General features: G+C 44.0%; 4 protein-coding genes across 5 annotated transcripts; all 4 read left to right on the top strand.

The window, feature by feature from the left end:
• The first annotated feature begins 84 nt into the window (after nucleotides 1-84).
• On the top strand, nucleotides 85-5,634 carry fbxo42 (F-box protein 42). The gene is made up of 10 exons (XM_083668445.1): nucleotides 85-202; nucleotides 954-1,235; nucleotides 1,527-1,643; nucleotides 1,806-1,940; nucleotides 2,146-2,299; nucleotides 2,588-2,698; nucleotides 2,896-2,992; nucleotides 3,198-3,254; nucleotides 3,417-3,533; nucleotides 3,666-5,634. Exons 2-10 carry the CDS (start codon nucleotides 959-961, stop codon nucleotides 4,716-4,718), a joined length of 2,118 nt encoding a protein of 705 aa, XP_083524571.1. The 5' UTR covers nucleotides 85-202; nucleotides 954-958; the 3' UTR covers nucleotides 4,719-5,634.
• A 1,033-nt stretch (nucleotides 5,635-6,667) lies between these two features.
• Nucleotides 6,668-11,943, top strand: slc25a34 (solute carrier family 25 member 34). 2 transcript variants are annotated; one of them, XM_083668453.1, is made up of 7 exons: nucleotides 6,668-6,731; nucleotides 7,160-7,380; nucleotides 7,555-8,131; nucleotides 9,644-9,709; nucleotides 10,659-10,811; nucleotides 10,995-11,129; nucleotides 11,302-11,943. In XM_083668453.1, exons 3-7 carry the CDS (start codon nucleotides 7,625-7,627, stop codon nucleotides 11,482-11,484), a joined length of 1,044 nt encoding a protein of 347 aa, XP_083524579.1. In that variant the 5' UTR covers nucleotides 6,668-6,731; nucleotides 7,160-7,380; nucleotides 7,555-7,624; the 3' UTR covers nucleotides 11,485-11,943. The 2 variants fall into 2 exon arrangements, with proteins under 2 accessions (XP_083524579.1, XP_083524580.1); XM_083668454.1 differs by lacking the exon at nucleotides 7,160-7,380 and having other exon boundaries at nucleotides 6,717-6,731.
• An 824-nt stretch (nucleotides 11,944-12,767) lies between these two features.
• LOC310803011 (transmembrane protein 82-like) lies at nucleotides 12,768-14,322 on the top strand (the record flags this gene model as incomplete). The annotated part of the gene is made up of 5 exons (XM_083667648.1): nucleotides 12,768-12,787; nucleotides 13,017-13,209; nucleotides 13,394-13,811; nucleotides 13,978-14,162; nucleotides 14,317-14,322. The coding sequence occupies 5 exons, from the start codon at nucleotides 12,768-12,770 to the stop codon at nucleotides 14,320-14,322; spliced, it is 822 nt and encodes a 273-aa protein (XP_083523774.1).
• A 2,633-nt stretch (nucleotides 14,323-16,955) lies between these two features.
• Nucleotides 16,956-21,962, top strand: fblim1 (filamin binding LIM protein 1). Its single transcript, XM_083668450.1, has 8 exons — nucleotides 16,956-17,117; nucleotides 18,773-19,143; nucleotides 19,393-19,547; nucleotides 20,249-20,357; nucleotides 20,444-20,613; nucleotides 20,863-21,041; nucleotides 21,158-21,278; nucleotides 21,419-21,962. The coding sequence occupies exons 2-8, from the start codon at nucleotides 18,777-18,779 to the stop codon at nucleotides 21,530-21,532; spliced, it is 1,215 nt and encodes a 404-aa protein (XP_083524576.1). The 5' UTR covers nucleotides 16,956-17,117; nucleotides 18,773-18,776; the 3' UTR covers nucleotides 21,533-21,962.
• Nucleotides 21,963-22,474: the final 512 nt, after the last annotated feature.

Raw genomic sequence — 22,474 nt, 5'->3', positions numbered from 1 at the left:
GTGAAGCCCTAAAATAAATATACAGCCTCACCCCCCCCTTTCATATTACGTGCGCGCTCTCGTGTATTGCGGAGGATGCTTCTGCCACTGGAAGATGGCGAATGTTTGGAGTATGGCGATTTACTGCAGAAGCTGATAAAGGGAAGGAGAAGAGGATAGTCAGAAGATAGAAATCCATAAAAAGACTACCCACAGCATAACGGTGAATATAAACGCAATTCATGTAAAGATTAGAGGGCAAATATTGCCTTGAAAAAACTGACAGAAATAGATCAACACTCTCCATCATTGCTGCTGCTAGCCTAGCTAGCTGGCTGGCTGGCTTGCCAGCTTTAGCGTCTCCAACTGTATAGCTAGCTAACGCGGTAGCTACTCAACTGTTATAACCCATCTAGCCAGCCAGCTACTGTTTTGTTTTTCACAGTTTACCAACAACAAACCACGGTACCCTCAATTCCTTAGGGTGTGTCGGCTGTGTTGGTTATTCAATGATGGAATTCCTGTGTAGGGAGGGCGGACCCCTAAATGGCAATGAAAGAGAGTCTCTTGGCCCAATGCTACTAGCTAGCTAGCGAGCGGTACAACTATGCGTTCACCATCATCGGTGGAGGCTAGCTATTATTCCTTCTTTCCTTGGCCGCACATCATAATACATATCTAACAGGTCACCAACTTAGCCACCTTGCTAGTTATAGCTACCGTTACTAGCTAGTGTCTAACGTTTGCGAAACTATGGATTATGTGTGATATTTTGCAACAGTCAACGTGCTCAGCGAGCTAGCTTCTTAGCCTTACGTACACAGCCGGCTAGCTTGCCAGCCCGCAAAGCAATCAAGGCGAAGTTGGCTAGACGCTGCCCAAAACATCTGTTCATAACTTATCTGGATAAAGTAACGTCTGCTAAATGTCTAGAATTGTATAGTTATTTAGTCTCTCTCCTACTTGTTTTACAGACAGAATGTCCCGTTCCTCGGACAGTGAGGATGGATACTTTGTTGCCATGGATACAGAGGAGGATGGTGCAGGAGCAGGGCCTGATCGGATGGCACAGGGGATAGATGAGAAGTTGGGGTCCATTAGAGGAGAGGCGGATGTGGAGAGGTGTGCAGAAGGAGAAAGGACAATGGTGGAGCTACCTGAGGAAGTCCTAGAATATATCCTGTCCTTCCTCTCACCTTATCAGGAGCACAAGACCGCTGCACTTGTGTGTAAACAGTGGTATCGCCTCATCAAAGGTAAAGTCTCTACTGAACTCAGTACAAATGACTCCCTGTCCCAAACTGGTGTTGTCAAGATCAGGCCATGACATTTATTTTATGAGAGAGGATGTCAGCTTTTGTGTCAGCAGTGTTTATGTGTCAGCTCTAGACAATTACAGACAAATTCACAGAGGGTGACGTTAATACATTTATTACTTTAATTTACAAGGATTGGATGAAATTGGAACAGTTCCCCACATAATGTTTAGCTTTTAAATGCCCTGGTAAAACTGAGTGTCATCTCATTTTAACTCCCCTCCCCCCCAGGTGTTGCATATCAGTGTTACCATGGTTTCCTGCGGGCCATCCAGGAGGGAAATATTCAGTGGGAGAGTCGCACATACCCATATCCAGGAACACCTATCACTCAACGCTTCTCGCACAGTCAGTATACATGTTCTCCTTTCCTTCAGGTGTTGCATTCCACTTCTGATGTATTCCTTGACCCATGACCCAGCTTCACTATTTGCTGTTAACATAAACTTCTGATACTACGATACATATTGCGTCTGTTGTTGAGTCTGTGTTGATGTTTGTGTGTTTCAGGTGCATGTTACTATGACTCAAACCAGTCCATGTACGTGTTTGGGGGTTGCACTCAGAGTAGCTGCAACGCTGCCTTCAATGACCTTTGGAGACTTGACCTCAACAGCAAGGAGTGGATCCGCCCTTTAGCCTCAGGTGCAAATACACTCTCTGACTCAATCCATAGCCCTTAGGATGTAGAGGTCTACCATGTTACTTGTGTAACGGAAATGAAATCGCATTTGACAGCTAGTTTGCTTGGTTTTTCTTTTTGCTTAAAAAAAGCAAAGTTAGTTTGTGTTGTATAATGTCTATTAAATCAATAAAACAATGGAATCACCCTTTCCTTTTGCCCCCACAGGCTCCTATCCGTCTCCTAAAGCAGGGGCTACCCTGGTGATGTACAAAGACCTGCTTGTGCTTTTTGGTGGTTGGACTCGCCCCAGCCCCTACCCACTGCATCAGCCAGAGAGGTTCTTCGATGAGATTCACACATACTCTCCCTCCAAAAACTGGTTAGTGGGAGAAACCAGAGGGATTTGTTAGGGGTGTGCCCAGAGTCAGTGATGGAGGAATTGATGTGGCATCAGAGCCTTATATACTGTATACAGAGTTTGACAACAGGTGCATTTTTTCTAGAGAGGTTGTCTGAAGCCATTAGAGTACATGATAATTCTATCCACACAGAGGCACTGAAGGCCCACAGCCCCATAACTATACATAGCCGTAGCCATACTCTCATCAGTGTTTGTTCCTTTATTACTTATTCCCTTCCATCTAACTCCCTCCCTGTGCCCTCCCAGGTGGAACTGCATAGTGACGACTCACGGACCCCCACCTATGGCCGGTCACTCCTCCTCCGTCATAGGCAGCACGATGGTGGTGTTTGGAGGATCTCTAGGGGCACGCCAAATGTATGCCACTATTTTAGGAATGTTTTACAATTGCCTGCAAAACTGTTCAGAAAGGTTAAATGCAGTTCCAAATCTGAGTCTTGGGGCTAAATGACATGTTGATATGTTGATGACAGACTGTCATGGTTTTTTGTACACCCACGTTACAATTACTGTGTCTCACTGTGTTCCCCTGCTCTTCACTGGTCCCTGATCAGGAGTAACGAGGTCTGGGTGTTGGATCTGGAGCAGTGGTCCTGGTCCAAACCAGCCATCTCTGGCACGTCTCCCCACCCACGAGGAGGTCAGTCTCAGGTAAGGAGACTTCCCTGATACAATGGCATACCCCATTCCCTACCACGTCTTATCAAGCTGTGTGTCTGTTTCTTTTGTAAATGTCTGTCTCAGGGTGAAAACACATGACTTTAATTTGACAGAGATTGTCAGTCACTGTTAGTCTCTTTTTTTTGTATGGGTGTCCACCCCTCTCTCTGTGTTCTAAAGGTCTTTTCTCTCACAGATTGTGATGGACAATGAGACTCTGCTGATTTTGGGAGGCTGCGGTGGACCCAATGCGGTAAGGGTCCTGCATGAATTTATTCTGAAATGGAAGCAGTATTTTTCATTGATAAAGAGCAAATATGGGTTAAATAATACTGATATGAAAAAAAGGTGTGCCTGCTTGTTTTTGGCTGGTTGTGACTTTTTGCCTTTCCCTTCTCATTCACTTCTCTCTCAGCTGCTGAAGGATGCCTGGCTCCTGCACATGGGCTCCCCACCATGGTCTTGGCGGCAGCTGCGGGTGGAAAATGATGACCATGGAGCCCCTGAGTTGTGGTGTCACCCTGCCTGTAGGGTATGTGTCTCAATCTGCCTCCGACCTTAGTCCTCTTGCTCTTAACTACTGTGATATTTTAAATGTTTTCTATGTTTTTAAACTCATGAGCCTCTCTCATTGTTTTCTGTCCATCTCTCTCTTTCTCTCAAGGTTGGCCAGTGTGTGGTGGTGTTCTCGCAGGCTCCGTCTGGCCGTGCACCACTCAGCCCAAGCCTAAATTCACGGCCCTCCCCCATAAGTGCCACACCTGCCCCTCTGGGCACTGAGCCACCCTCCCTGCGCTCTCATTCTCCTGTGAGGAGTGGGGCTGCCGGTGTGGTCTTGGGCGCTATTGAGGAGGCCCCCTGCGTGAACGGCCGCTGGGGTACCCTGAGACCCCGCCCCTCAGCTAGAGGAGGTGCCAGAGAGGGGAGCCCCTCCTCTTCCCAACAGCCATCTCCTTCCCAGGGGCCGGATAGCCCACCTCTCCCCTCTATTATTCCCCCACTACTCAACGGCTCTTCCCCTTCTCCCCGGACCAGCCCTGCCCAGGCTGCCTCCCCACCCTCTCGCCCTCACCCCCCAGTCCCTTCGGACTATGGCTGGGAGTCTCCCCCATCCACCACACATCCCCATGAGCCGCCCAGCACTAATGGCCTGCACACGCCTCCCCCTGGTTCCCCATGCACCCCACCAGGAGCAGTGTCCCCTGCAGCCCTAAGGAGGGGCTTGGAGGCAGTAAAAAACCTGTCCTCTTCGTCTCTGCCATCTTCATCATCATCACTCCAGTCACAGGGGGCTGCTTCAGGAGGAGGAAGTGGGGTAGGAGGGGCTTCAGCAGGAACATCCCCTTCCTCATCCTCCAGCCCGCCACAAGCAGCAGGGGCAGACGGACACTCCATTCCGCCTATCGCACGGCGGCTTGGCCATCACCCTCCTCAGAGCCTGAACGTGGGGAAACCACTCTACCAGTCGCTCAACTGCAAGCCGATGCAGATGTATGTACTGGATGTGTCCCGAGCCAAAGCGGCTGGTGTCGTGTCCTGGAGGGTGTATGGGAATGGCACACCCGCTGCCGTCACGGGCCCCCCTGAGACTAGCCTCCATACAGTGGTCCAGGGCAGGGGAGAGCTCATTATTTTTGGGGGCCTGATGGACAAGAAGCAAAATGTGAAGTACTACCCCAAAACCAATGCCTTGTACTTTGTTCGAGCTAAAAGGTAATGCAACGACAGGCAGGATTAGATGGAGAGCGTCTATCCATCCTGACCATACAAGGGAAGTGAAACAAGGCCTTTTTCCTGTAGAGAGAGGATCATGGGAAAAGGACGTGTCACACTAAATCTTGGGTGTTCCTCTTTCCTCACTAACTTCTCCCTCTCTTCCTCTCTCTCTCCCTCCTTCTTCCTATTACATAACTTCAAAGAAAATAAGATTTCAGTACATTGTTGCTATGATGAGGACAGTTAGTTGATGGGTATCCTGACTCTTCTCAACACTGCGTGTGTGTGTGTGTGTGTGTGTGTGTGTGTGTGTGTGTGTGTGTGTGTGTGTGTGTGTGTGTGACAGAGGTTGGCATAATGGCTTGAGAGGTCAGCAGTTTTTCATTGATCCCAAAAGATGATGTAGACAGTTTCTATTCCTCATTGTCTCCCTGCTTTGAACTCTCCGAGGTAGAAAAGAAAATGGAGGAATGAGTTGTGTGCGAATAAGAACGGAACAATGAATGACTACCTTGCTTTTTTTTAATCACTCTTTCAGCCTGTATTGTTTACATTGAAACTGTGAGTGTGTACGTTGATGTGTGAGCATGGGTGTGTGCGTGTGTGTGTGGTGTAAAAGTTGTTGTGTTGATTGATGTTTGGTGGGGCTAGGGCGGGGGGGCTGGGGTGGGTGAGGGATGTTGCAGTGTACTGTAAGCATAGTAAAACAATAAAGGCCTCCATGTCTTAACTATCATGATGTGTGTTATTGTCAAATGTCTGTTTTGCACATAGCAGCATTACATGCACTGTTTTTTGCCAAATTATTTTGACTGGATTTATACAGGACCAAGGTAATTCAGGAATAGTATTTATTGCATCTCTATCTTAGAATTAAAATAAACTGTCTGCCCTTTTGTTTTTCCTGATTTTCAGTATTGCACCCACCATGCCCCCTATCTGAGAGCCAGTCAGATTATTGAGACTGTAATTTCTGACTAAATTGATATTATACACACTGATCTCCCAATAAAGCAAAAAAGCTATTACACGTTGCAATGTCCCTCAGTCTTTAGAAAGTGATGGTACTTTTACTTTTGAGAGGGTTTTATTACAAAGAGAGAATGTCATACTGACAGGAATGCTTAACAATGTTGATATAAAGAAAAAGAAAGTAGGAATACTGTATGTGAACTTCAATTTACAGAAGGGTGTAATGATCAGACATACTCATCACCATTATGTGAACAATACATTGCTGATTAGTTTCACAGGTCCCAAGTTCTTGAGGGCTCAGAAGATTAAATCAATAATAAGAGCAGAGACAAAAAAATATTTTTAGAGGTCAAGGGCTCTTCTGAAATGTGGGAAGGGAATCATTCTGTAAGCAGCATTAGAGCTGTTAGAGAAAAGACTCCCAAACTTGGGAATGTGGGCCTCTAGTGGTCCCTATGATCATAGCAGGGAAATAAACGGAGGATGGGGACAGAACCTAAAAAGAATGTGACTTGATTTCTTTTCACAGGTGCTTGTCACAGCCACAGAGGATCCATGAGTGATATCTTGACAGCATGTGGAAATGGATGCAATCGGATCTGATCTTATTTAAAAAGAAGTGGGGCTCTCAAATTCTTACCCACTGTGAATGTGTCACTTTCTTTGTGGTTGTTTAACAAGATTAACCCAATTTCTTGTTATCCAGTGATTAGTCACACTCTTTAAACCCAATCTCAACTATCATTACTGGGTAAAGCCCCCCCCCCCCCCCCCCCCTCTTGCTCCATGTGACACTCCACCCCCTCTTGTCTATAACCTTTTACCCACAGAGAACCCATAGGACCAAAGCAGGGGGTAGAGCAAGCTATTCGATTGGCACAGAGCAACAAGGGATGTGGTGAGGTGGCGGACAGGGCTTAATCTTGATTGGCTCTGGGGTAGGCAGTAGGCGGAGACTTTCACAATGGATGTGAATGCTGGGGACACATGTTTACTAATGTTGTCTACGGAGAGAGAGAGAGAGAACATACACATATTAGTAAGTTTTGCTTAATCTTATCTCAGATATTTAAACGTGGATATTTGCTGATCATGCAAAGTCACTATTGAGAAACATGTGTTGGATCGAATGTTTGATTGGCCTGATAGTAAGCATGATTGTTTCCTGCTTTAGTTTTGTAGAGTTTAGTGTATGTGGAATTATGTGCTCTGTCTAGTAGTTAATATATTTGTGTGTAGGTCTCAAGCTGTAAACAAGCTGTAATTTGAACTGTGTGAATGTGACCTGGTTTGTTGGGAGAAACATAGTGTCAGCTTTCTTTCCCTGTGAAGTCACTCCTGTTACGTATGATCTAAACAAGAGGCACTTAGAATGATGGCAATGTAGCTTCTCCATGTTTCTTTTTGGGAATTAGATCTGCAATATGGATTACAGCTGAGTGTTTTCATTTGCCTACTCTGTTGCAGAATTCTGCTGGTCCTTGTCTCACCGCAAGCTCTGCTCTCTCTCTGATTAGGCTGGGCTGCTCGGCCATGCCTAATCTAAAACTTCTCTGGATGTCCTTAGCACAACACATTCAGAGTTTTCAGGGACATTGACAGTCTCTATATGTAGCTCCCTCTAGACAGAATGCCATTTTAGGACACTGCAGAAATCACAACAACACTTACCTCACAACAGCACCAATGTAAGAGGAGCACAGCGACCAGGTCATGTGTGATGTCATTTCAGGCACATGCATAGCAGCACAGTAGTAATACATCTCATAGCTCTCTATCTCAGCTGCACAGTTCTGACATCATTATTTCCTATCACACTGTATTACACTCAGTACCTAACACACTTGGAAGCTCTTTCATAGACTGCCGGGGGCAGTGAGGAATTAATCACTAAGGACACCAAGGACCCACTGTGACGACCACTCTTCAGAGATGACTGGCATCCAGCTCTTGAAGTACCCTTCCACAGAATCTCCATTCAACTCCCCATCCTCCTGTGGGATGACATCCACAGTCCCCCCCCTCTCCCGTGTCATTTCCGGCCCCTCGCAGGCGCAGCCCCCTCCAGCCCTGTGGCCACCTATGGATTTTACCTTGGGTGCGTTGGCATGCTGCGTGGCCTGTGTTTTCACCAACCCCCTGGAGGTGGTGAAGACACGGCTGCAGCTCCAGGGCGAGCTGTGTGCACGGGGCTCCTACCAGCGGCACTACCGCGGGGTGCTCCAGGCTCTCTGGGTGGTGGGCCGCACAGATGGGATCCGTGGGCTGCAGAAGGGGCTCTCGGCTGGGCTGATATACCAGGGCCTGATGAACGGTGTGAGGCTTGGCTTCTACTCCTACTGCGAGACTTTAAGCATCCCTGCAGCCCCTGGAGGGAGCCTACTGTCAGGGGCTGTGGCTGGCGCACTGGGTGCCTTCATTGCCTCTCCTGCTTATCTGGTGAGTTATGGAAATGGGTCTGAGGGCCCTTAGACAGTTCAGGGGTATCATACTGCCATATACAGAAATGTAGACAATGTGCCCCAATTTATAACAATTCATAATAAAGGCTTTTTGAGTGCTGAGCTGTTTTGGAAATATAATAAGTGTGTTTTTATGTTGTTCGTTCCATAAGTTCACTCTGTGTGTAGGTTGTAATATTTCTGTTATACAATTTGAAAAGCGCTGGACACTTTGAAGCAAAAAGGTTAAATACAAATGATTCTAGTGAGCAAGTTCATGGTGTGCATGAGATTGTGGGCTGGCTCCTACTTACTAATGGTGATGTATTCAATGGTTACAATGAATGTGTGGATTCATGTTTTGTGTGAAACAAACATTTCTAAAAACCTGTTTTTGCTTTGTCATTATGGGGTATTGTGTGTACATTGATGAGGAAAAAAATGAATTTAATCCATTTTAGAGTAAGGCTGTAACATAACAAAATGTGGAAAAAGTGAAGGAGTCTGAATACTTTCTGAATGCACTGTAGCTGGCAAGTTTTGTTAACCTTGGCACGTAAACAGTCCACATCCTATTTAGGAGGTTAATGAACTACTAGGCCGACCTGTCTCCAAAATAGTGTCTCCAGTTATGTTTACATTCTGCTGTTTATGACGTATGGATATTTTATACTTTTTATGTATTGTAGCGTTTAGTTATTTCAATGAGTGTCAAATTGTAGATAATCCTAGAAGGTCTCCTTCACATATTAATGGTTCAAGTGTTAATGGTTCGCAACGTCCTTTGCTAGCACTGTAACATTTCCCTAGAGGTGTCCCAAGGTGTCCCTTATACAGTATACTGCTGCTGGTGTTGTTGTTTATCTGCTCCATCTGTCGTTCAATACGTCAATGGAACCATCCGGCCTCTGTAGCGTCATGGAAACATTATATATGTGGTGAAATGTTTGTGTGTATCTAGGTCAAGTACCACTAAGAGCACTACCCAGTGCTCCCAAAAATACTTCCTTGGCAGTGAATGAAAGAGAGTGAGAAAGAGTTGGGGGGCTATTTTTGGTTACACTGGTATGTGAGAAAGAGCAAGGAGCGGTCAGGCTCTCAAATGTATGCATGTGTACTGTCAAGAGAGTCAAACTCAGGTTTCAAAACCGATCTGCTGTGTCATCTTTACCATCCTGAGTCATGGTCATTCAAGGAGCTGAAAGAGTGGAGGGTGGAGAGGAAGAGTGATTTAAAAAGCTATAAAGTGATTTAAACAGTGAACTAGGGAGGTTAAATCACAGTCTGTGCTATTCTGAAGGTGTGGGTGTGTGTGTGCCAAATGTTCATAAACGTGTAAATGTTATGCAACTCATACCAGCCATAACTGATGCACAATGTCTTTAAGGTAGGCCTCCTCTGTAAATATGGGAGTGTAGATGTTCTTTGTGCAGTGCTTTTTTTTATAGAATGAATAGAAATTGTGTGAAAACATTTAATCATCAAGGTGTGTCTTGTGTTTCCCCCTTAGGTGAAGACACACTTGCAGGCCCAAACAGTTGAGGCCATCGCAGTGGGTCACCAGCATAACCATCAGGTGTGTGTGTGTGTGTGTGTGTGTGTGTGTGTGTGTGTGCGCATGCACGCGTGTGCGCATTTGCACGTGGAATAGCTATTTCCTTAACCCAATGGGGTCACTGACTAGAATGGCAAAGATCCAGTTGGTCAGGCTCTACAGCTCTTTCCTGATGAGTGTCTCACTTAATCTTCAATCCACTTCCTTGACATTTTTGTCTCACACCACTATGTACCTTACCATTCCCCCAGCATAGTTGGCTGTATCTGCATGATCAGTAGTTTATGTATGTATGCATGCTTCAGAACATGTGTTTGAGCATTGTACCAACCCCAATGACACACCCCCAGTACTTCACAACCATCAGCCAATCAGTTGCATGCAAACAGAGGCGTGGGATGTGTCAATATGATAATAAAACATGACCTTTGTGAGGGATACTCCAGATTAAGACACAGAGATCTGATTAAGATGTGCATCTCAAATGTCAAAGGTACATGTTTTATAGTCCCATTCCGGCTAAGTTAACTTTTAATATTTAACTTTTAATATTTTTTTTGTCACTGAACTTCTTACTACTCATAGTATAAAAGACTCAAGAGACTCTTTCTACCATGTATTCTCTACTGTTACTGTTACAAGTCTCCTTCTGTCAAGCGAGTTTGTGTGCCTTAGGCTGAAGCTATCCAAAAAACCCTCACACTGCCATTTGTGGGCAAAAGGTCTACAAGTGATGTCAGCGTAGTGTTCATAAAAGTACTTTATGGTCTAAACATTTCAATACTTCTGGGAGGCTTTCCATAAGAAAACACTTTCACATCCAACAGTGAGAGAGGTACTATATATGGTTCTACATTTCCAACATTAAGTTGTCTTCCCCTCTCTGCTGCCCACTCAGTTTACCCTTCTAGCCTGCTGCCTCGACAGCCTACTCTTGCTAATATCCTCTTTTCCTCTTTTTCTCTTTCAGGGCGTGTCTAGTGCTTTCGCCAGTATCTACAGACGAGAGGGCATAGTCGGCCTGTGGAGGGGCGTGAACGGGGCTGTGCCTCGCGTCATGGTGGGATCAGCAGCCCAACTGGCCACCTTCAGCTCTGCCAAGGAATGGGTGTCCCACGTGCAGGTAACTGACAACCAATTGTCACACTCACATGCTTAAGATTTATGCCACTTTACGTGAGCCAATTTGTCTGGCTATGTGAGCCAAACCTACATAATTATCAGTTAACAGTTAAAATATTTGTGTCACTGTAGAGACAGTAATCCTGCTTGCTCATTTTGTCATATTTCTTTTCTGCCTTTGCAGTGGTTCAGTCCAAACAGCTGGCTGGTTGCCTTGACAGCTGCCATGATAAGTGGAGTTGCTGTAACCATCACCATGACACCATTTGACGTCATTAGCACACGACTATATAACCAGCCAGTGGATGAGCTTCGTAGGGTGAGGCTCATTTCAAAATATTTTTCTCTTGTCCACTCTCATTGCCCATAACTCTCTCTGATATTCCCTGGCCCCTGACTTGGTATTCATATCAATTCACTATATTCTCCATACTTTGTTTTATCAGTCAAACTCATTAGAGCTCTACTGTGCCTCCCTCCCTCTCTTTTAGGGTCGCCTATACCTTGGATTTTCTGACTGTTTACTGAAGGTGTGCCATACTGAAGGCCTTTTGGGCCTGTATAAAGGCATGGGCCCTGTGTTCCTGCGCTTGGCCCCTCACACCACACTCAGCATGCTGCTCTGGGACCTGATGAGGCAGCAGGCCTTCCAAAACTACCAGAGCAGGAGCTGAGACAGAGGGCCATGTATGATGGACAGGGCCAAGCTATAGACTATTGATGACATGTCAGGCCCAGAGAGTAGAAAATGTATGTTTACTTACTCAATGGTTGACATGGAAGGATACATATTGCACTGAATCTCTTGAGCAGCTTGACTCATCCCTGATTACATTTTCAGACAGAAGTGTTGAAGTGTCCTAATGCCTCAGAGGAAGTCAAAGACTGCTGTTCACAGGAAGGTCCATTCTTGATGAAGCAGTTTGGATCAACAGGCTTTGCCTAAGCCGATGGCCACATACTGAGGCTGCATTGTTTTCCTGATATATTTGTTGTTTCGATGTGTGAAAATCAAATTGTCTTGACTGTTGTGTGTCAAAAAGATAAATCAAATGAAAATAACCTTAACTAACTTAAGTATGTATAATTATTGTGTTTAGCCTTTTGAATTGTAATTAATAAATCCCTTTTAATACAAAATAGAATCAATTTCCTCTGTGTTCCAGCTCTCATTGCTAAAATCTTTATCTTTATAATGTAATCAAGAAGGCTGCTTCATTCTATCCCCAGGTAAAGTGATCATTGTTGGGTCATTCTCTCTCCTAGTTAGGCAACTCACCTTAATCCCTTGATCATGATTGGCCTTTAGTTGTTTAACTGATTTGGCCTACACAGACAGATGGGACAAATGTAAGAAGACGGATATGACTGTTACACGACCTTTGGAACTTCAACATGGAGGACAAAGAACAAAGATCAATATGAAAATAAAGGCCACAAGAAACCCGTTCGTAAAAGTTATGTCGGAACTGCAGTGTGGAGGAAAGGATATGGATTATATCAAGGCTACCTGATCTCCTTACTTTCCTAGCCTTATCATTGATACAGTAGCAGTACAATCAGAAGTTTCGGATTCAAAGTAACATGAGAAAGAAATACTAGTGTGTAGTTTGTGTGAGTCCCTGTAGACACAGGGAAAATGATTTCTCTTTTGGAATGGCTGCCTCTTGACGCGCTCCCCTTTGATTGTTTAATGCAAGGTGAGTCTGACATGACAACATTATTCAGTTCATTTGTGTTTTGTAACAAACACCACTGTTAACTATTTGCCCATTATTGTGCCATTGTAAAACCTTTAAAAAATGAAGTGATAATAAGACTGGGAAAGAAACAATTGTATTGAAGTTGATAATGATGATGATGACAATAATGCGAATGTGTGTGTGTGTGTGTGTGTGTGTGTGTGTGTGTGTGTGTGTGTGTGTGTGTGTGTGTGTTCCTCAGGTCTAGTTGGTGCATGTGGTATCTCAGTGCTTGGTAATCTTATGAGAGTTCAACTATGTATTCAAGCATCTAGGTGAGATATTATTTTTTAACTATATTGCCCCAGCACAACAAACAAGAAATACTTACACTCATAAATATAGAAATAATGTATGTTAAAGAATAAGTTTAGGTTAAGATAAATTGTGCATACTATAGGCCTATGTACATTACAAACTAAATGTAAACATTACTTGAACCCCCCTACCTACACCCCCAATAGCAATGATTCTGCGGGGGACAGTAAGGAGAAGAATAGGTCATCATCTGCAGGTGGTTCTGTGGGTCGGCTGAGTGGCATGCTCCAATTCTGGTGCCTGACTGCCCTCCTCTCTCTGGTGGGCCAGCGTGTATTCTCCCTGGTGATTCTGGAGTTCTCCCTCAGAGCTGTCTCTGCCTGGATCACAACAGGACAGGTAAGGCCCACAGACACAATGCAGATATGTTGTCAAACAACATCATGTGTTTTATTATTTGGTTACTTTTGTAATTACACCGGTGTTACTAAATAGCTGTTGTTTGTTCAGTTATGGATTTGTTTTTATTCATTAATTAATCCATTAATTAAATATTTGTATTAATTTGTCTGGCGGTACCTAGGATGAGCTCCCTGGCAGCACACAGCTTCTCATGGTTCAGTGCCAGTTCTCCCTTGGCTGTGCGCTGACCTGCAGTCTCCACTTCCTCCATGAGGGGGCCCCACACCGCTCCCTCAGCCTATTACTGGCAGCAGGCCTCAGCTGGCTGCTGGCGGGCCACAGTCACCGTCTGTGGAACCATATAGCAAGGCTCTACCCTCTGCACAGCACTCAACACTACTGTGGGGTCTGCATGAGCCTCCTAACCTCTGGCAGCACCCTGCTACCCTCACTGCGAAGAGCCGTCATCCTGGTCTTTGGCGTCGCAAGCGTGGCCTCCGTCGCTACTGTTCACCACCACTTTTTGTCTGAGGCACAGACTCTGAGGTTCTGGACTCTGCTTACTCTCTGCTACACCATGTTGGTGGTCTACATCCAAGGTGATGGAGGATGAGGTGGAGGGTGAAGGAAGGGGATGAGGGAGGGCCTGAGGATTACATTAAAGAGAGGGGGAGATAAGTGGTGGGAAAGCCTTTAAGAATCAATAACATACAATGTGGGAGTGTCACCATTGTTCATTGATCCTTTCTTTCTTTCCCCATACAGAGGAGCAGCATCACCGCCCTGTTGGTGAGGCCCTGTTGCACACGGTGGTCATGCGCCTGGGGGCCCTGCTGGTGCTCATGCTGACAGTGGGTCGCTGGACTGACGTGCTTCACATCCTCATCACCTTCCTGGGAGAGGCTGTCTGCCTGCTGACCTCTCAGGACCTTCTGATCGCTGAACCCCAGGTCTGTGTGCCTGTATTCTGTACATACCTCTCTTTCTCTCTATAGTTAATACTATATTAATGGCATTAACTCTGTTCATGATGTAGTCAAACAACGTTTCTTTCGTTGTTTGACTTATCTGACAAGTCTGTGTTTGTGTGTCCTGTTGAAACAGCACTGATATTATAGGAGTGTTTTCAAATTCCACAGGCTGACTGCCAGATCCCATTGATACTAGGCTAGTATTCTGTGTCCTCATAGCTGTCTGTGTTTTTCTTTAGGGGGAAGAAGACAATACTCCTGAAAAACCTGAACGGTTTAACCCTAAATCCAGCACAAACCACATGTCAAGGAGAAGCACATCAGCAATGTCCTCAAACAGAGAGTAGCCTGCACAATGCCACATCACTGTTTCATTCTACCTCAAACACAGATGAGGACTGGACTTCTTCACAAATACTTTTTATGTGCAACAGTGTTAACATGTCTACAGAAGTTTTAAACTCAAATGAATTATGGCACACATATATTGTATACACACCATGCTAGGTATGTATAAACCTGTGTACCAACATTGAAATGTATTTATTATTTATCTTGTTATAGGTCTATGTATGGAACAGAGAAGAGTTTTCCTTTGAATTTAACCAGGTCATTACCACAGTGATAAAAGGTGCCACTTTCCAGAATACACAGTTTGTTCGATGAGTATGTGACTATATTCTGTAATGCTCTAACTTTGTCAGTTTTGTGGTGTAACTACTAAAAAAAACAAAAAATGCAAAACAACATATATGAGGGGTGAGTGGTAATACAGAGGGTGGGTAAATAGACAGTTGGGTGAGTGGAAGGAGGGTATGAAGAGGTGCAGTCGAGAGCTGAAGAAAGGAATAAGATGATGGAAAGAAGACCAAAGAGGCAAAGGTGAGGTGTGTGGTAACTGTTGGATGTGTACTTTGGATGTGTACTTACTTCTTGTCATCAGCAAACCCTGTTGCGTAATTTCAGCTCAGCACATACCACGTGTGTTCTTACACAACTGAGAAATGAGACCTACTTTGACTAATAATGTAAGGGTTATGTGTAGGGTTTTGTTAAACAAAGTACAAAAGACCAGTGAAATGGTTAATGTTTTAAATACCTTGTATAGTTAGAGACAAGGTAAGCATTAGGAGTAGGGGTTGAGAGCAGGGTTTTAGATATGGGCGGGGCCACACTTATGGTTCTGAAATTAACATACAGTATGCCTATTAATTTTGTTTTGCTCTCACTCAGACACATACAATCTATTTCAGCCATGATGTTACATCAGAATTCAATAAATCATGCTTGTGGGAAGTGAAGTGATTTCCTTGGGCTCACCCTTCTACACAAGTGAACACAGAGAAAAGCCTTTTATTTCATAGAGATTTGCTCTATATTGTCTAACTCCTCTCACTCAGAATTAGAGTGCTGTTGTCAGTTTCTCCTCTCTTTGCATCTGGGATTTTGGGTTCCAGATAAAGGTGATCGTTGTAGGGGAGGGGCATAGATTTTAGGGGGTGATGTCATCACTGGGCATGCTCCCTCCTGCAGCTGTGACATCACTGCTGCATTCCATTCTTCAGACACTGGAACAACACAGACCCCCTGACCCAGCTCCCCCTCTAGCTCCCCTCCTTCTCTCAGCCCTCTCTCTGGTTAACCCTCTCGCTTATTCCTATCTCTCTCATCTTTCTCTGTTCTTTACCTCTGCATTTGGTTGGTCTTCTAGTTGCCATTATCCAAGCCCACCCCTAACTTTTTACCTTTGCATGCACTTTTTATCTTAATTTTTTCTTCCAACTTTTCTCTGCCGTCGTCTCGAACAATTACTCATTTCTTCCCTACTGGTGATACGAGGGTGCAGGCTTCATAAGGTTATGCTCCACTCAAAGCCAAAATATTTGCTGATTGAGCTGATAAAGCCAGAGACTGAATGGAGAACAAGTAGACTACTACAAAGCAGCTCTCTCTCTCTCTTTCTCTCTTGCTCTCTCACCCTCTCTTTCTACCAGTCCCCAATGTCTCCTTTTTGCTATGATTCATTGCACTGTAATGTGTTTGTTCATTTACAGCTGCTACTAGTCTGAAATATTGATAGACAATCAAGGATTTTGATTCAGATTTAGTAAGACAAAGACATATGCCTTCTGTGTCGAAAATAAGTTACAATGTATTAGAGACCAATAGTCAAGGCTAAATGAGAGAGAAAGAGGGAGTGATAGAACTGAGTGGGGGATGGGAGGAGAAAAATGAGGGGGAAGAAAAAAGAGAGGGGGGACTCGATGAGGGAGGTAGGGGAAAATAAATCTGACAGAACAATAAGGGAAAGCAGTGAGGGAGAGAGAGAGAGAGAGAGAGAGAGAGAGAGAGTGGGATACAGATAGAGTGGAGCTGGAAAAGGCAGGTACAGTCACATCCTGCTGGACTTCATAAGATAAAGGGGAGGAAAGGGGGGTGGTGGCTGTGAGTGTATGTGTGTCTCTGTGTGTGCACTTTGTGTAATACTGTACTTGCAACTATGTGTGTGTGTGTGTGTGTGTGTGTGGGTGTGTGTGTGTGTGTGTGTGTGACTGTGCGAGTATGACTATGCATGAGCGTCTATGTGGGTGTTTGCAGGATGACTATGCACGTATGTGAATGTGTCATGGTTTTTCACTGTTTTTTGTTAGTTATTAACTCTTCACCTTTTACGGTTGGGAAAGTGGTGTTGTCATTCAGCGGGAGTGGGAGGAGGGGGCGAGTGGGAGAGGGAGGGCTGGAGGGACGGTGGGAGGTACAGGAGGAAAAGGAGTGGCTTTCTGTAGATAGCTGTCCTTTCTGCCAAAGCTAACCCTCTCAGTGGCGGCTAAGGAGTGACAATAGAACAGTGGACCGGGAGTGCTGAGATACAGAGGGAGCGAAAGAGAAAGAGGGAGAATACTGAGCTGACGACAAGCCACATTTTTCCCTCAGGTATGTAATGGCACAGTAGAAGTTCAGATAAGATACAGAAAGAATTACAGAATGGATGGCTTTAGATTTTAGTTTTGTACTGCTCAAACAATTGATTATAGATCTCATATGAAAACCAACACAGTGGTAATGAGACCAAGTAGTTTGATAGAGAGAGAGCATGTGTGTGTTTGTGTGTGTGTGTGTGTGTGTGTGTGTGTGTGTGTGTCTATGTGTGTGTGTGTGTGTGTGTGTGTGTGTGTGTGTGTGTGTGTGTGTGTGTGTGTGTGTGTGTGTGTGTGTGTGTGTGTGTCAGCAAATCATTTAGCCTTTAATGTGAATTGTTTTAAGCATATAATATGTAGAATGCTTGCATTTTTTGTGTACAATACATCTGGAGCACGTCATATCTGTTTTGTCATAGGCACTTATGTCTTTACTTAATTTCTATGCCTATATTTGCTCCAGCTTGAACATATCTTATATTCTAGATATTACACATATCTATCTTTTGTCAAGATCACCGTTATCACAGATGGGTTTGTCTGTCACATATGTCGGCCTATTACAAAAATAAGTTACTGGTAAGTGTTCTTGGTCATGTGTGTCCCCTAGTTCCTCTACTTTGTTTGTAAGCTGTCCTGTCAACAGTGCACCAGTCTCAGGCCCAGCCCACTCTCTGCTTACTCACAGTTCTGTGTCAGATACAAATGCAGGCGTAGGCAATGGTAAAGGTAGAGATGAGACAATAAAGATAATTGCTCAAGCATAAAAATGGGCAAGGATCGATATACAGGACTAGGTAAATTGTGCTTGTTGACAAAGAGGGTGTATACCACTTTACTTTAAGGGTTCAAGGCTCTATATGTCTTGGTGTTCAGACTTGTTGTGCCATAACTCTGATCATTTACTGTAGATGCACATGTGTGTCTTATTGCATGTATGAGCATCCAGATGTTGCTGTAAACATGGCATTCACATTGGCCACAAGAGTTATCCACTATCTCTCAGAGTCTGTAGATGTTAGTGAAAAGGATATTCAAGCACAAGAGTGTAGGACTCAGCTGGACATAAGGGGGTGGGGGGGCATTCCCCCCGGGAAGATTTCTTTTGAGGAACAGCTTTTAAATTCTCATTTCTAGTGACTTTTGAGAAAAGTATACAGACAAATCATAACTTACAATTGAAGCAAATTACAAGGCTCAGGGGGGTCTTGCAGAGGGGCACTTACTCTGGGTTTTAGGGCCATGCATACTAAACTGAATCCCAGTGTGACTGCATTGTCTTGCAACAGGTGTTTGCATTGCCTGAACTTGCAAGTTGCATTTCTTGCAAGTTAGACAAATCAGTGTCTGTACACACTATTTATTGTAAGACAATGGTGCAACTGTGACTGTGGATATATTCAATTAAACAACAATTTTTAAGTACTTTTTCCCTGGTACTGTACAAAACATTACTCACTATCAATCTTTCACACCTCCAGAACTACCCAACTCCCCCCTTTCTCTAACGCCCTTGTTCAAGCAGAGTTATCTGAGGTACACCTGTCATGATGGTTGTATCTTATGGTGTACAGTTACATATCTTGATGTGTGTTTCGCTGTTGATAAGAGTGCCGAGTGTTGTGTCCCTTTGAACCCAATGTTAAGTTTTGCTTTGTCTGTATGTTACAGTGCCATGGCATCTGCAGCTCCACAGAAGAGGATGGTATCCTCTGTCTTCATCACTTTGGCGTCTCCATATCGAGCTACCGTAACACAACAGCAACATGCGCGCAACACTCATAATGCCACCGCAAGGGACATGCAACATACAGCCATGCGGGTGAGCCCAGGGGATAGCACCCATCCATACAAGCCCAGTGATATAAAAGGTTCCAGACACAAGCAAGAGAGTAGTCCATCTGAATCACATGGCAGTGCACATAACGTGGTACAGACTCCTACAACTGCCCTTGCCAGACCTCCACCCCTCTCTCCCTGTGACGTCACCCTAGGAGAACAAGAGCAGCAGCAGCAGGAGACAGAAGACAAGGGTCCTGGAGGTACTTAGAATAATTAGAATATATTTCTTTATTTAATGAAATAAAGATAATCTTCATTTTTCCTCGAAAGATAATTTTTTGTATCAGACGAAATGTAGCCTACTGACTTGTTGATACATGCAGCAGCATAGCATTGATGATGGACAAATCTATTACTGACAGCATTTATTACCGCTACATTCATATGAACATAGATCTTTTTAATCACTTAATTAAAGACAGTTCCTCTTTCATCTCTCTTCCTCATAGAAGTCTTCCCCCCACCTCCTCCTCCTCCACTGTGTCTGGACACTGAGGTGACTGAGGATCCTGTACCACCACTGCCTCCTCCATCCCATCAGGACCCTCCAGGTTCCCCTCTCCAGCCTGTGTCCCCAACCGGGCCAAAACTGTCTCTAAAAAGGGTAAGATTTGCTCTACATGCTCTTCAAGTTATTGAAATGCAAAGCCCTTTATGTCTACACTGTATTCTATACTGTAATTCAACACTGTGACCCCATATATTGCCACTCTTGAATTTTCAATGTCTTGCAAGCTGTGATACTGAGAAATGTTACTGTGTGCAGAAACTATTATGCTTGAAAATGGCTACAGGGACACATCTGTAATATAGATCAGTGTAGAAAAACACAGCTGTCCTTTGGACATGAGTATGACACTACACAAAAACACATCACAACCCATACAACACTTCTACATTTTCTTCACAAAAGAGAAACAGGATGTTATTTCAACATCTCTCTCCGGGAAACATTACCCTCCCTGTCTCCCCATTATTGTTTGCTCTAGAAACAATGAAAACACAGACCAATAAAGCTAGATAGCTTAAAGCAAAAGTGTTAGGTACATGCAGTCACTTGGTCACTGGGGAATTCATGCATTTTTGCTTAGAGCACAGTGTATGGGGCCCCTTTCTCCAAAAACATGAACTGTATTCATACTCCATCCAGGAGTATTGGAAAGAAAACAAATGCTCTTATAACAGAGAGAAAATAATTATTTCACATTGCTTGCTGATGCCAGGTGAAGTTGGGGTTGAAGGCTAGCATAACAGTCTTTGCCAAACTAAATGATTTGTCACGCTTTTCTTCAATCCTACCCATAGGGCACTACAGCAGAGCCAGAGAATATAACACCATCTAGTGGGGGGGATCTAAATGAACCATCCCACACAGTCCATAGCAGTCCAGAAGACAAGAACCTGGAGAGCAAGGGTGAGGTGAAGTCATGTAAAATTGATTTTCCACAACCTTTATTTCGTGCTTTTCACATTTGACCCTCTATTGTGTGTGCTTTGTAGAGGTGTGTGGCTTCTGTCGCAAGCCTGTGGCCCTCAGTGAACCGGCCATAGAGGCCCTGAACAGGACATACCATGACAGTTGCTTCCAGTGCAGACAGTGCCATATCCCTTTGGCTGGACAACTGTACTACAACAAGGCAGGAATCCCACTCTGTGAGGACTGCTACCAGGTATAAATAACTTCTTTATTGGGAGATGATGATGATACAAAAAGACAACGGTTTTAAAATATCATTCTCTCATAGGAGGAAAAGCCACACACACACACACACACACACACACACACACACACACACACACACACACACACACACACACGCACAAAGATGTAACTCCTCCTCAATCCTCACTCACGGACGTCTATAATTTATTGGCGCCATGCTCACATTTTGCAATAATCTACTCTCTCTTCTCTTTAGGCTAGTTTGGAACTTTGCTGGGCGTGTGGTGAAGTTATCAAAGACCATGTGATCCGTGCACTGGAGAGAGCTTACCATCCACATTGTTTTATATGTGCAACATGCAGCCAGCCAATTGGAGAGCAGAGATTTGCTCAGGGAGAGGTTGGGGAAGTGTATTGCCTTCTGGACTACTACAGGTATTGTAAATGCATAGTTGCACAAACAAGTACATATGTTGAAACACACAGGCTTAATGGTGATGATGATCAGTCCTAGAATAAAATATGTTTCTCTCTCTAATTTGGGGGTGAAGGAAATATGCACCACAGTGTTTTGCCTGCCAGCAGCTAATCATTCCAAGAGAGGATGGCACAGACAGCTACACAGTGGAGTGTCTAGGACGCTCCTTCCATGAGGACTGCTATCGCTGTGAGGTACAATGCAGTGCAGTGACACACAAATATGTACACTATACACAGTATGTTTATTTGTATGCAGAATCTGCACAATGGTCACTGAGACTGAGTGCTTTACAGTTATAACATCTAATAGTGAAATTTGCTCATGTTTTCAGGTCTGCAGTATTCAGCTCTCCCCAGAGCCAAATGACCAAGGCTGCCATCCAATGGACGGGAGGGTTCTCTGTAAGGCTTGTCACCTGACCCTGGTTCAGTCTGCCCAGCACTAACACTGACCTTATAACCAGGACAGGACCAAGCTGATCCAATTGGCACAGACATCATACTGCAATGGAGTCAATGGAGAAGCGCATGGAAGGTCAGCAGAGTTCTTGTGAAGAACTGTTAAGGACATTACAAAGCTGGTAGACAGGACAGTCTAATTCCAGTCTAATTCTGCATCGTGGGAACCAGACTTTGAATGTCACAAACGTTCTTAACCACAGAGCTTTTAAGAATGATCCTGAAATATGGCTTATGTAGTAATATGTTTATCAATTGTCTCCTATACTTCTTTTATACTTGATCATTTTGCACTCTTTTTAACACACACTAGTAATAATGCACCAAAGATATTTATTCAGCATACAAGTATTTCATGGTATGCATTTTTTTTTGAATATCAAGTCTTTTCTTCATGTATCTTTTCATGAGTAAATAAACTAATATATTATATTTTGGGGCTTTTGTGTTTTGCTGCCTTATTTCTCCCTAACCTCCTGTCATATGGAGTATCAAAATATTTGTACATTTGTCATACATAATTATATGCATTTTGCACTTCAATTGTCAATCAACACATCTAACAGGCCAAACTGAGGTAACGTGAAATATCATCATTAAATCATTAATGATATCAATGTGAAAATTGTTTTTGAGATGAATTACATATGGTCTTTTAGAGCAGCTCAATCAGAATGTCTTGCTTCCTAGGAAGGGGAATCTATGAAAGTAAGTAGGCATATGTATGGGACAATTTACGGGTTGCATGCAGTGCCGCAGTATATGGGGAATAAACCCACTGGATGGGGTGTTATGCGATACCAAGGGGCAGCTGAGGGCTACTAAAGATGAAATGTTCAATATTGTAATGAATGATATCCTGTAAATTCTTGAAGAACATCAAAAGGCTTTCTGTCAAACCTTATTATAACCCAAAATCCATTTCATTG

Source organism: Argentina silus, assembly GCF_951799395.1.
Source record: "Argentina silus genome assembly, chromosome: 4".
In the NCBI taxonomy this organism is placed as follows: domain Eukaryota; kingdom Metazoa; phylum Chordata; class Actinopteri; order Argentiniformes; family Argentinidae; genus Argentina; species Argentina silus.
Note: the sequence above shows the minus strand (reverse complement) of the source record. Positions and strands in the feature narration are given on the sequence as shown.

Excerpts from the sequence above, each read along its gene's own strand:
- fblim1 (XM_083668450.1), top strand. The coding sequence starts at position 18,777 with ATGGCATCTGCAGCTCCACAGAAGAGGATGGTATCCTCTGTCTTCATC. Across the intron at positions 20,614-20,862 it reads TCTGTGAGGACTGCTACCAG|GCTAGTTTGGAACTTTGCTG; the intron begins GTATAAATAACT and ends TCTTCTCTTTAG. Across the intron at positions 21,279-21,418 it reads AGGACTGCTATCGCTGTGAG|GTCTGCAGTATTCAGCTCTC; the intron begins GTACAATGCAGT and ends TCATGTTTTCAG.
- fbxo42 (XM_083668445.1), top strand. The coding sequence starts at position 959 with ATGTCCCGTTCCTCGGACAGTGAGGATGGATACTTTGTTGCCATGGAT. Across the intron at positions 1,941-2,145 it reads GATCCGCCCTTTAGCCTCAG|GCTCCTATCCGTCTCCTAAA; the intron begins GTGCAAATACAC and ends TTGCCCCCACAG. Across the intron at positions 2,300-2,587 it reads TACTCTCCCTCCAAAAACTG|GTGGAACTGCATAGTGACGA; the intron begins GTTAGTGGGAGA and ends GTGCCCTCCCAG.
- slc25a34 (XM_083668453.1), top strand. The coding sequence starts at position 7,625 with ATGACTGGCATCCAGCTCTTGAAGTACCCTTCCACAGAATCTCCATTC. Across the intron at positions 8,132-9,643 it reads TTGCCTCTCCTGCTTATCTG|GTGAAGACACACTTGCAGGC; the intron begins GTGAGTTATGGA and ends TTTCCCCCTTAG. Across the intron at positions 10,812-10,994 it reads AATGGGTGTCCCACGTGCAG|TGGTTCAGTCCAAACAGCTG; the intron begins GTAACTGACAAC and ends CTGCCTTTGCAG.